The 14,150-nt window shown below is 41.1% G+C and overlaps 1 protein-coding gene across 4 annotated transcripts in view; it reads right to left on the bottom strand.

Annotated features, from left to right (window-relative positions):
• The window catches only part of atrn (attractin), a 158,010-nt gene that overhangs the window by 139,486 nt on the left and 4,374 nt on the right, over positions 1-14,150 (bottom strand). For all 4 annotated transcript variants that reach the window (XM_083792563.1, XM_083792562.1, XM_083792564.1 and 1 more), the window contains exon 2: positions 2,344-2,427. In XM_083792563.1, the coding sequence (XP_083648689.1) occupies positions 2,344-2,427 (84 nt within the window). The remainder of the gene's footprint in view (positions 1-2,343; positions 2,428-14,150) is intronic.

Consider the following 14,150-nt stretch of genomic DNA (forward strand, 5'->3'; position numbering starts at 1 on the left):
AGATTACACAGGGAAGCCACAGCATAATTAGATCCTTCATCATCCGTATTCTCCTGTATTTATGTACGTAGACCCCATCGTGTTTTTATGGTTATTTGTAGGAGGATAGCCATTCTAGGAGAGGGTCTGTGTGTATGTGTCTGTGTCTGTTCATCTAGGGCTAAACACCCAAAACGCTGGACCTACCAGCAACACATTGATTGTGCATGAGGATACCAGTATGCCAAGGAAGTACTATTTTTAAAGTTCTTAAAACCTTGCCAAGATTTTGAGTCATAAGTACAACAAAGTGGTGAGATTGCTCTGGTGTTATATCGTTTAAGTTGCTGAAATTGTATTACCTATGCCTCACTGCTGTAAGTAAGTTACATTGTTTTAGTTACAATGCGTAGCCTAACTTTTTGGAACCTTATGAACCTTTGACCGATGTCACCGTCCTTGGAAATTAAATGTAATTCATTTCATACCAAGCTAGTTGCATCCAGTCTCTTTTTAAAAGCTGTGAAGTTTGAAGTTGGATAATTATGACTGTGATGAAGATGCCCCAGGCATTAAAATGTTAGTCATGATCAGTGTTGGGGGTAACGGCGTTCCAAATAGCAGCGTTACTGTAACAGAGTAAGCTAACCTTATGATTACCTTGTTTTACAATTAGAGTATTCAGTTACTTGGTTAGTGATTACCTTTTCCAAAAAAATAAGCTTGCATTTACGACCTATATTTCCATGTTCTTCTGTTGCCACAAAGGAAAAATAGTCCATCTGACGCGTTTCCTGAATTTTCTCTGTCAATGGAGAAGTGAAAGACTGCAAGCGACCCATGCTTTGCAGTCTGTGGTGATTGCGTAAACATTATAATCTACCATATTCAATAGGTCACCACTTTTGGTGTGACACACAGCTGGTCTTGATCCGAGTGGAATAGTAAGAGTGGCAACATGCTTTGATCTTGCCGCAAAGCTGGTGCCTATGGGCTATAGTTCCAAACATTGGAACTATCCCTTTGAGATAGAATGAGCACTTCCACATTCCATTGTTACAATGGGAGTCAATTCAATTAAATTAGCCTTCATTGTCAACGCTAGTGTTGCTACTCTTACTAGATTACTCTGGTCTTGATTACATTCCGTTGTCACACGTGTGTGAAATGACATGCATTGAGAGAAGACGGATAGTTTAACCTTTAGTCAGGCTGTGGAAGTATTCACACTATTTTTGGATTTATTGGTGAAAGGACGAGATCAACATCAATGCAAATTACTGATTAGTCATGGTAAAGCAAGCCCACAGCACAGCTCCACAACACTATGGTAGGCTGCACTCTTGATTTTCTTTTTTAACCAAACTTCCTCGGGGTTGGGTTATAATTATAAATACTTTTCTCAGAAGGTAATCTTGTAAAGTAATGGAATACTTTTTTTTTATTAAGATATTTTTTGGGCTTTTGCCTATATTGATAGTTGTACAGTAGGTACACAGGAAACGTTGAGATGGGGGGGGGGGGGGGGGGGGGGGAGAGACACACAGCAAAGTTCGTCGGGATTGGGACTCGAACCCGCGACACACATGCTGAATTACCAGCCAAGGTGCCTGGACTGTTAAGCTAGCCCAGGCCGTAATGGAATACTTTTTAATTGTGGTAATCCTGTAATAAAAACATAACAGAATACTTTAAAAAGTAATGTTCCCCAACACTGTTCATGATATAGCACTTCACAAGTAAAAAAGACATTTAACAGGCATTTGTCTGCTAAATTTGGATCTCCGTTTAAAACCATAGTCACGGTGTGCAAATTGCTCGTACCACTGTCCTATTCTAATATTGAGTTATTTCTTCTTTTACAGTTTACACAATCAATATCTCACTTGTCATGAGGCTAATACACCCGTCTTTTTACATCCCCTTGTGTCTTAAGTGGACATGACAAGTGAAATCAATGGGGGATCAAAGGAGCGTTCACCTGCATTTAAGTCAGTGTGTCTGATTGACCCCATTACCCTGAAGTCCTAACCTCGGTACATAGGCTTTTATTTCCGTTCGCATTCGGCTGCTGAAGTCCCACTCCCACCTTCTGCAAGCACGTTGAAATAAACAGCTGTTTGCAATTCCAATTTACCTAAGGCTGTCCCTATCATTGTATGCACTCCGTAGATTATTGGAAATTCACACTCAAGAGGGTTCTCAAAGGCTTTCTCAGAGCAGAGCACACAGATACTTGCAGAACATGCCATACCAATATTTCACTACTTCTACCAGTATGAGTGAGTGTTAAACACAGACTATGGCAAATAGTGTGTGTTTGTACAGATTTGGTGTTTTGTTGGTTCCTGTGATTCTACTTACTGTCCTTCAATGAGCCAGGTGCACTTAGTCTTATATTTGTAGTTCCCTGGTCCATCCGTCAGATACCCAGATGGCCCAGTCAACCTGGAGAGAGAGAGTGGACAGAAAAAAGACATAGGTTACACTTTGAGTACGGTGGGGGTGATAAGTGTTGGAAATTGTCTGTTGCCGAACGTCTACTGTCGAATGGGCTTTTTGGTACAGGTCAGGTCAAGTCAAGTCCAGCTGAAGCAAAGCTATTCTAATTTTACTGTAAGTTTTACTTTCACCATCGCAAGCATTCTTGCTCATTCTCCAATTAAATCATAGATATACAGGATAGATTAATTGAAAAACGTACTTAAGTTTGTGCCCAATGTGATGATTGAACAGCAATGACAAGCTGCTGTGCCATTTTTCTCTAAATCATTCTAGTAGCTATTGGTAATTTATTGATTATCAGTTGAAGCAACGCAGTTCATCGTTTTAACATGATTAAATAAGAAAGATCTGATGAACCAAAATAGTCTAAATAAAGTTTAGTTACAGTATAACCTTTTTGTGCCAATGTCCTGACCTGTAAAGCCCCCAGCCAATTTCTCAAATGATTTAAGCATGCGCTGCATGGCATGTTCCTGCTTTCGTTATTTAAAACATCAATGCATAAGTTATTTTTCATTCATATTTCTTTATCTCATTTCATTCATGGTTCTATGTAGAATCTACATGATTATAGACATTTTAGCACCATACTAAGAATTTGTAGCCAACTATCGATGGTGTGGAGAGAGTTGCAGCAGCAACTTTTCACACCTTAGTTTCAACGACTGATCTCCTGATGATCTTCATTCGACTACGAGGAGGAGTATGTAGTCGTCTGGTTTAACCCATTTAGGCCTGACGTCGAAATAAAAAAAACTTTCGCTTTGAAAGAATATATACCTATTCAAAGATTTGTGCCGCATTTTTATATTTTTCAAAAATAGCAGACCTACAAGCCTGTAGATCTGCTATTCTCCAATAGCTAAACTATAACAGAATGCTTAAACACCAAAAGGGGTTCCCGCCCAAAATGCGTTAAGGTGTGGAGACTGTGGACACATTAAGGCCTCGACATAGTCCGTTTTGTTCCTTGCGCGGGGGAGTCAAACGGACACAAAAAACGCAAGCTTATTTTATACATACTGTACATAGTCCGCTCCGTTGCTTACGTCGGTCATAATCACTTTAATGTGCAAGCATCTACTCGTCCGCTAGATGGCAGCTGTGACACATGAAGTGTGTCATGTGACATGAAGCTGTCCCAGAATGCAACGCTGCATTTTCAGGAAGTGAATAGATCTGGTCTTTATTCCTCCCGTTGTTGTTGTTGCAACTTGCATGGGATGATGGCATGGTTGGTTGACAAATGCCCCCGTCCCACCAACCAACTACACCAGTATTTATGCCATCATTAACTGTGCTAGAGAACTCCCGAGGAAGAAGATCAAGCAGAAGGACCAACAACAATAATTAAGACAGGTGACAACCTTTAGAGTATATTATTTATAACTCTATGCTCTACTCTGTTACAAGTAATCGTTCTTTTCACTTAAAATGTTGTGCCTTTTTATTCTCTTCCAGAACGTCCCATGCAGACCAGCTTCGCAGTTATCGTCATCGTAATATCTATTTCAATGAACACAATTGTCATTGACTTGTCCATGCCTTTTTTAACTGTTGGTGGTTTCAAACGTTGCATGTACTGTGTTATTATAATAATAATAATAATGCTTGAAATGATATAACATGCGTGTTATTGCCTTATAGGATGAAACATAGTGAATTCATATATAAACAGATATTAATATAATAATAATTAGCCTAATATAGAGTGCATAGGTCATGTTTATCATGGATTATGTCGGTTGATGTAGTGTAAACGTTATGTAATTGGCGCTATATAAATGCACCAATTAACAATTAAGTGGTCTCCCTGCTCTTCCATTAAGAACATTTCACACCGCAATCTTAATTGGTGTTTGGAAATTGTTGCAGTTGAGGGAGATGTGATGTACATCAAACTTAAGCTTTGTAGCCGCCTGTAACCATTACTGCTTAATATCAGATCAGGGCGAAGAGGAGTATTGTCAACAGAGTCACCATGGAATGGATGTGGTGTTCCTGATTTGGGTCAGCACAATTCTGCAATTCTGCTAACATGCGCAGATTTTACTGATGCAACAACACTGACCAGTTACAGCACAGGTAAACGCCAACTACACCCTCATCACATCATCATTTATATGAGAATGTCTCATGAACACCAAACGCCTCAGGTGGTTGCACAAGCTACAAATGAAAACTTTTAGGACTTAGGAGTCTGTGAATTATTAGACAATATTACCCAGAGTTCCTATACTGCACACATCCAGGTAGAGAGAGTTTTTTGGGACAGATCCCGATCACCAATTTTTTATCTCATGATCGGCCGATACCGATATGGATCTTGTGCATAAGGGGAACATTTGAATATGTAAATTGTGTACACTTACACTGATGCGTTGTTTTGGCCGAATATCAGAGCAAATTTCGGTGGAAATAATAATCAACCTCACTTTATCTCAATCACGTTTGCACACTGCGGGGTGTTGGCGACAGGCTGACAGCTGGTGATAGCCTATTACTTCCCGATCCGCAAAACACAGCGAAAAAACACACCAGTGTGCAACCACCTTAACAGTGGAATAGTACAATGTGTAGCAGCAGGCGTACATGTTATTGTCACAAAGTGTGGCATGATGACGCAGCAGCAACAGACGCGATATGTGATTTACAGTACACAGGGGGTAGTTAGGTGTAGTCAGCGATTTTGTATCAACTATCTCCACACACACACACAGTCTGTACTTTCACTTCTACTCCACTAGATCTCAGAGACAAATACAGTTTTAGTTTGTACTCTACTACTATAACTATAAAACTTGAGTTACTAGTTACTTTGCAGATTCTGATTATTACAAAACAAAACATACATTAACCGCTTCAGCCCTATATACATTTCAGCCATTTGAAAACAGCCGATCTACAAGCTCACAATGCGAGGCAGACACATTATGAGCTTGTACCGGTATATCTGCTATTTTTATACCATTGAATTTATACATTTGAAAACTTGTTGGATGGGGGGGATGAAATCGCCTAACTGTGAGAATGGTGGTGACGCGCCTGAATACCACTCATTTTCAACATTGAACAGAATGTGGAGGGGTGTTGTCCATGTTTTTTTTTTTTTTTTTTTTGACTGCTAGTTGTGTTTTGTTTTTTCTTGTCTTTTTCTTTTGTGTAAGTCATGTGAATTTTGTATGCTTTATTGTAAAATCATTAAAAAACTTTGATGACAAAAAACATTGAACCATGTCATAAATATACCTTAGAGTTTGTGTGGAAATAATAAAAAAGTCTCCCCCCTCTGTGTAGCCTAGAACTGGAGATATAGAACTTGAGTTCATGTGATCAGTGACATCACGAAGATGTACTCTGCAAGCTAAAGAGTACTACCTTTGTGATGTCACTGATCACATGACCCCAAGTCCTGAAAATAATTAGAATTTCTATTTTTTTCCAGTCTTTGTTATTCTTTTTAAAGTTCTAGAATGTGTCATATCACATGAGGTTGTGTTGAAGTACAGAAAAACTGTTAACCAAACATCTCAGTGACATGGCAGTGCTTCATTTACGCTTTATGTCATGCAAAGAGATACGACACACAAGTAAGGTGTTGCAGACTCTTGACCACAAACGATGTTGGTGACTGAGAATGTTTTATTTTTTTACTTAGCTGCACTGTGATCCAATATTATTAATATTTATTATTAATATAGAGACTCAAAGTGCCAAAGCTGGTTACAGAACAAAACACCAAATATTATTTGCAGCCTGCAGGAGAAGGATGGTATTGAACAGTAGTTCACCAAGTCCAGCTGTTTTGTTTGGGTGGTTCCAAAGTCCCAGGCCAAGGGCGTAGTTAAGTGCACAACTAACTTTACAGGCTTATTGTATGATGCTGTGTCATAACAGTGGGTACTAGAACAGGGGTTCTCAACCCGTGGGGGGGTCCCCAAATTATTTTGGGGGGTCCCCACATTATCTTTTTTTTAAGGTCCGGGGAATCAACCAAAATTACACAAAAATGCATGTTTATAACCATTCATTTTAATGAATTGACATTCTTTTTTATAATTTACTTAATTAGTCTGACTATTATAATCACTTAACCAGCCATGTTCTAAAATTGAATCTATACATTTAAGAAAATGTTTAAGAAATGTTAATGAAATTTAAATTTTAAGATTTTTTTAAAGATAATATAGTTTATAAATTATTATAAATCTTTTATAATTATCTCCACCATGTGATTGGATCAAATGTTTTTGCCTGTTAATATATAAAAAAGTATAAAAGAAGATGTGGCACTAGTGTAGGCACTATAGCAGTAGTAGTAGTAGTTTTCTGCTCTATTGGCCCAAGTCTGGTCTCACTTTTAAATAGGTGCCTCATCTCAGGACAGGTCGCCATCCCCGTTAAACACACTGTAGTCCACCTGCTTATTAACACGGAGGACGCCAAAAGCAGCGAAACCCTAGCCTGCCAAACCCGGAACCTCTGTTTTCCAGGGTTTATATTATTTAATCCATGATTTTATCCGATCAAATCATTAGCTACCGTTCGTTGGCATAACACTCAAAGTGGGACAGTGGCTGTGGCCATTTTGAAGATGCGCGCGCATCCACTTGCATTCAAAGCCCTGTATCTGAGAAACGACCTGTGATTTTGACGAGCGGCTGTGATTTCTTTCCAAAAATCATTTTTATATTAATTTGTGAAGTCACTGGAAAAGCTGCAAAGCCTTTTTTCTTTTTTTGACAGATGGAGCTCAGACAAACTGCTGTCTGCGGAGTCATGCTTGAAGCCTTTTATGGTGCGATATGGGGCGTGGATAAATGCATATGAGGTTGTCGGGTGATTTTCCGATCACTTGGCACCCGCTGCATTCAGTATGACATACACCTGCGATACGCCTGCGCACCTGTGGTACACACCACTCTTTGAATTGCACGGCAAAAATTCGTAGCTTGATCGGACGGATTAATACGATATCAAAACGCATCTGTTTACGCATCAGTTACACTGTGGCGTATTTCTCCTTTGTGAATGAGGACCATTGTCTTTAAATATTGTATTTGAAACTGAAGGATGATCAAATAAACTAAACAAAACTAAATACTTGCGTTGAGGTTTTTCCAACACCGACCGAGAGAACCGGTGATGACACCACACAGCATTTTGTCCTATCTGACCGATAGGACGTTCTCTGTCCAGTTGGGTGGCTTTTCATTACCCGCAGCCCCTCTCACCTGTGGGGTACCCCAGGGCTCTATTTTGGCCCCATATACTATATATGCTCGCTCTCTGACCCATCTCTCCAAACACGATATATCCTTCACTGTTACGCCGACGATGTACAAATCTTCATGCCTCTCACACCCAACAGCAAAAACTTCGAGCCCCTGATTAACTGTCTTAATGACATTAAAACTTGGTTGGATGCAAACTTCCTACATCTAAACGACAATAAAACTGAGATCATCATCTTTGGTCATAACTCCACCCTTCCTGTAAACACCCTGAACCCCCTCTCATCCAATATCCACACCAGCGCAAAGAACCTTGGCGTCATATTTGACTGCAATTTCAAATTTGACAATTAGATTAGCTCCGTTGTTAAAACCAGCTTCTACCATCTCCGCCTACTCCACCTTTGTCTACTGTGAAGCAATTTCGGTTGTGTAAATGTGCTATATAAATAAAGGTTGATTGATTGATTGATAAGCTACAGCTCAATTCTGTAAAGTTTGTTGTAACTAACCCTGTGCATGACTTAACACCGAAATAAACTATTTATTCATGAATTATACTTTGTTGTACAATCAATGGTGTCATACAACATAATTATCGAAACGAAATAGTCTATCTACAAGCTCACAACGAAATGGATGTTATTTTCACTATAAAAGAAAGGGAATTTACCATGATCAGGGCAAAAGTTTGAAATAATCGGAATATTGATTTGAAGTCATATTGTACAGCCCTGCAATAGCGCTTCTCTACTACAATTGATTAAAAATAAGAGCAGCTCGTCGCCATACACCCCACCCCACCACCTCTCATTTCACGTGGCAGGGACTGCAGTTGGCTAACGAGCACACTAACAGGGATAATTACGGAATGCACATGGCTAATACAGCCTGCGAGGTCTGCAGGGAGTCTTGGTGCTCACAGCTAGCTAGACAAACAGGGCTCCCTATGAGGCTGTGAACAGGACTCGCTTGGTGAAAATACAAACTCGCATCTCTCTCTTCATTTTACTAGTGTTGCAGAGTAGAATTAAGTATAAATTATACCAAACCAACCTGAACCTATTAAACTTCATCAGTGATAAATGTTCTGACATGAAGACGAAGGCTAACTAACAGCCATTTGTTTTTTATTTAATTTTTATCCCACGATTTTGCAACCCAGTTTTTTCACCCAGTGCCAATTGTCTAATGTAATCCTGGGCGCTACACTTCCTCTGCCAACCTGGGGGGGGGGGGGGGGGGGGGGCAGCGGACTGACCTCATGCCTCCTATGCATGAAGAGTCCAAGCTGCTTCTTTTCACCTGACAGGGGGGGATTCCGACCAGTTCCTTTCCCCTCCATCAGGCGCCCCGGCTGCCCAGGGGGAGGTAGTTTTAGAGACTGCATATTTTTGTGAGGGTACCTACCCTAGGGGACACGGGGAGAACATGCAAACTCCACACAGAAAGGCCCTTTCGCCAACCCCACCTCGGGTATGGGCACTGATGACACGGAGGAGGGAGCACACCCCCAGCGCCCACAGCGTCCCCAGTGGGAATTTAACCCAGGACCTTCTAGCTGTGAGGCGACAGCACTACCAACTGTGCCACGGTGCCCCCTTGTTTTGTTTTTTTAACATTATTAAACATATGTACAAAAACACTAGACTCTGGATCTCACTATGGCTGTCAATCCACCGCTCTCCTTTCATTGCACACAGTGCCGGAACTGCAAATGCTAAAGCGTAACAGTCATGAAAGCAAAGTCAACATTCAGACGGTATCTAGAGAGCCAGCCCTGAGTGGTGACACGGTCTGAGTGGAAACAGAGCATGCACAGACAGTCAATACTACAGTGGACAAGGGCATTTCCCCTATCAGACTGTGTGGGTAGCCATGAGTTGAATATGAGGCAGGTTATATATTCTAGGTTAAGGCGGGTCAATTAACCGAAAATATATATAGAAATATGTTTTACATTGTACAAAATAGGCGACCTACAATTGTAGATATTATATTATAAAATCACTCATTTATCGTAACTAGAGCCGTGCCCGTGGGGCCTCTACAGCGGTGCCCGTTGGACACTGTGACAAGTTGGAAATGCATGACCCACCCAGATATTATGCGTTGGAGCCTCTACAGCGGTGCCTGCCTACTTGGAACGATGCAAGTTGGAAATGAATGCAGACGTCAGAATTATGTCAGAACAGGCCAGCTCCATATATTGACCCTGGGCAGGGGTCTTGTCCAGAAACCGTGAAGAGGCCTTTTTGGATTCTGGACAACCGCGGGTCCAACCGACTTGACACCGGGCACTGTACCCCATGCGGTTGTGTGGCACGTGCGTAACGAATTTGAACGGTTCTCAAGTTACACACACAGAGACATGGTGCATTTATAGGTAGATAGATTGAGGCAAAAGTTTGAAATTGTGATATTGATTTGAGTCGTAAGAAAGCTTCCCCATTCAAGCTCAAAGCAATAGATGTTGATTTTCATAATCATGATTTCTTAATCTGCATACAAGCTCAACCCAGCTATCACAAACACAAAACAGCACATGCTGCTGCACCTGACCAAAATATAGAAGACAATACATGCAGGTATTGTGTAGGGATGCACCGATCCGGCTTTTTGGCATTCGATACCGATTCCGATACAGAGTACCGATCCGATACCCCCCACAAAGAAACGTAATAACCTATTAAGCTGTATGCCTCACTGTGTGGAGTCTGGAATCATTATGTTGTGTAAGGCAACATCAAGGCTTGACTTAAACATTACTTTCCCAAATTTGTAAAACAAAATGTAACAAACACAGATATAAATGCACTGAATTATTTATTAAATAACTGTGCAACAATTAGACCAGGTTAATGTGTGCGCAGGCTAGCCTGGCTGCATTCCACATGTTATACTGTCAATACTACACTGCTGTGTCACAGAGGAGAGTTGTTTTCATACTGTAATTACACATAATTATCGGATCGGATAATGGATCGGCCACCGATCCGATACCCGATCTAGAATTTTAGCCTGGATCGGCGCCGATCTCCGATACGAGTATCGGATCTGTGCATCCCTAGTATTGTGAACAATGTCACAACAGCAACATTAACCTCGGTGTACTGTAAAACACACTGACATCTCCATGCAGGGTACACAACATTCTAATCATCAGTTGGGACAGAACAGTTATCCATGGTTACTTGACAACAGCCACAAGGGATGATAATGGTGCCAACATGGCTGACAACAGAACCTGCAGCTTCCAAAACTATCAGTGTAGCATCTACAGCTGTAAAGGGATGGGTGGGACAGGTCTCTTGACCCGTGGTCAAGAACACAGCGATCAAACAGGCCAGCGGTGCGGTGAGACAAGACAATGTGAGTGAGGGAGAACTGGTGTCGGCAGTCTCCTGGCCTGGACATCAGAAGAGTTCAGGGGAGGAGGAAACATCAAAACCAGCAGCTCATGATGCTAGCAAGACGCTGAGTCACTATTATTTTAGACTCTGCAAGGTTTACTTTACACTACAGGCTGGATTTTGTTTTACTGCATTTTGTTCTTTGCTTCCGTGTCTCACTCCCTGCTTCCCTTATATTTATTGGATTGTTATTTTTACATTTGATTATGTCTGCAGTATGTAAAATATATATTAATAAGGTTATTCATAAATTAGTCAATGGCATCATTTAAATAAGAGAGAGAGAGAGAGACAGACACACAGTGTATCGTCTGTGGATCAGGAGGATCTGCTTTCTACAAGCTGTGGAACCAAAAACTCTTACCCGAGGGCAACTTGTGACCCCCAGACCCCTAGCCTCCCAAGACAGTCAATAGGGCTGCACACTTAATGCTGGTGTACTGTACAATATAAGAATAAATAAACGCTCACACACTGAGGGCTCCAATGCGACAGATGCTTTATTGCAGTGTTTCCCAACCTGTGTGTCGCGGAGCTTTGGTGCTCCGTTTGATGTGTGCAAGTGGCAAGTGCTTCGCCTAATTTGACCGAAATTAAGTTAGTGTTACTTTCTGTCAAATCAGGCGGCACACTAACTCTCCCCCGCAATATTATAGCTACTGGGCTGCAGGCTTCTTATTGTTGCGTCGTTGTTGTCACACGTCTAACCATTAGACGTGCGATAACGTTGCGGACGCAACGCGTTGTGAGCTTGTCGATCAGCTATTTTCAGCACGTGGAAATAAGCAGGCTGTGAGAACTGAGCCCATTCACAATAAAAGCATGCAGCTTTCACAAGTTGGCCCATAATAAAGACAAGGAAAAGGATTACCGTAGGTGGCATTTCACATTGCATATGAGTATTTTTTTTTCTCCAAAATGTATTTAAAATATATATATATAATAACTTAATATATATTTAATATATAATATATATATTATATATATATATACACCCCCCCCCCCCCCCCCCCCAGGTGTTCCCCGAGGCTATGAAAAGTGAGTGTATCAGTGTATTGGCAAGTAAACAACATAAGCATAATTAATTAGAAATCTGCAATACTGCTGCTTTTCACATTGTTATCACTGAAAACTGTTGATAACTTAACACCCATGATGCTAAAAACGTGTATACACAACACATCCGCTCAACAAAAAGCGCATGGTGCTAAGGTATATGCGTCTTTAGGTCCTTTATAATAATATAAAACAGGATTGCTGTAATCCATTTTTTTTACAGATCCCGTTACAGCTCCAGTTTGCTTTTGTGCATGCGTGCAGCGGTTCACTTCCTTGTTTACGGGCCGACAAATATTGCTCATATCTTTGCAGAAAATGCAGTAAATCAAGTATGTTCCCCAAACTATCAAAAAAACTATAATTAATGTGCAATTATTATCAGCAGCATGTGTCATAAAGGGAATAATCAATATTATTGTTTTAGCATATTTTGTGCAGCCACTGCACCAACAGAAGGACTGTGCAAAAAACAGTCTTGGTGATATATTAGCACGCCTATATAGCCTAATGCCCCTTGGAAGTCAAATGATTCATTATTTACTGCTGCCTTAGACATTAATTGCGTTGGGGATGGAGTGTGGGTTAGGGGGAGAGGTGGTTAATGATATGAACAGTGCTGTGCAGCTAGACAGGCCTGATACTACGTTGTTTTGGACAAGGCGTTTATTCACAATGCTGTACTAACTGGAAAGAACCCCCCCAGTTCATTTCTCCACACCGCTAGAAATCAAACCAATTCAGGCAAATTAGAATTTGTACCCTACCCTCCCTCGGAAAACACCCAGTCTTTGTGCCAACACACCGTGGGATTTCACTCAGCAGTCCTCATCAGATCAAAAAGAAGGAATGCAGGGCTATGATTGTGAACCAACTTTCACACCAAAGATTAAGAACATTATGAAACGCATGATTATGAATTATATTAACGTAATGACTCTAACGAGGCATTGAACAAAATGGGCATAAAGTGTAAAAATGTGCGCATGTGCCGTTTTAGTACAGGATGAATCACCAACCCAATAGACTTTTGCTGGTCCACTCCAACTCAATGGGCACTGCATGGCCCTAACACTGCCAGAATTAGTGGTTCACTGGTTTCATTCACCATGTATATTCAAAGGGCAGAAAATCAATTGCCTATATAACTCTACGGGCCAGGCCTGGCACTGAGACAGCCAGGGTTTAGGGTTCTGTTCCATTCCCTTTTTTTGCTCAAAGGGCAAACATCAAACGGGGAATGCTTGAGTGCCGTGATTTTTGTTTGTTTGAGGTGACAGTACTTCATTAGACCCCTTGGTGTGGTTATGTGCAATGATATCTTCCCTTTGTATTTAGGGTTTCTTCCTGGAGGCTGAAACCTTGACAGTCAAACATGCCAATGAAAAAACAGTGATATAGTGACATCCCCTCCCCTTTAGCATACAACAACAGCTGTGGGTGCGGCTTCAATTCAGGTCGATCACTATTCACTACCCATCACCACCCACCAGGCAAATCAGGCATACTTAATTAACTGGTGGGCGTGTCCAAATGAACAAATACAAATAATGTACACTTTTTAGAAAAAATCTTCCTTTTTATATAATACTGATGATCATGTTTTACGCTGGAAAGAAATCACGGCACTCCATCTTTAATTCTCCAGAGGATATCTTCTCTCAGAGGCAGAGGTTCCAAAATGTACAGCATGTACAGTGTTCCGGTCATGCTGGTGCTATGGTGCGTGGAGCTCCACTGGCCCATTAGTCATGACTCCAATCTTGGCACTCCTTGGCAGAATACCACCATAGAGGCTGTCCTTCAACCAGCCTTGTGAGGCGGCATTGTCTGTATGCTAAACACGGCCTCACACCAGTCTCACCCCCACCCAATGCACACACGCCATCCAAAAACAGTACTGCAACATTTGACCCTCCAAAACAAAACAGGTCCACTCTGATTTCAGGCAAATCTTGGGATC

The sequence above is a fragment of the Protomyctophum parallelum genome (assembly GCF_964188405.1).
Source record: "Protomyctophum parallelum genome assembly, chromosome: 20".
Classification (NCBI taxonomy): Eukaryota; Metazoa; Chordata; class Actinopteri; order Myctophiformes; family Myctophidae; genus Protomyctophum; species Protomyctophum parallelum.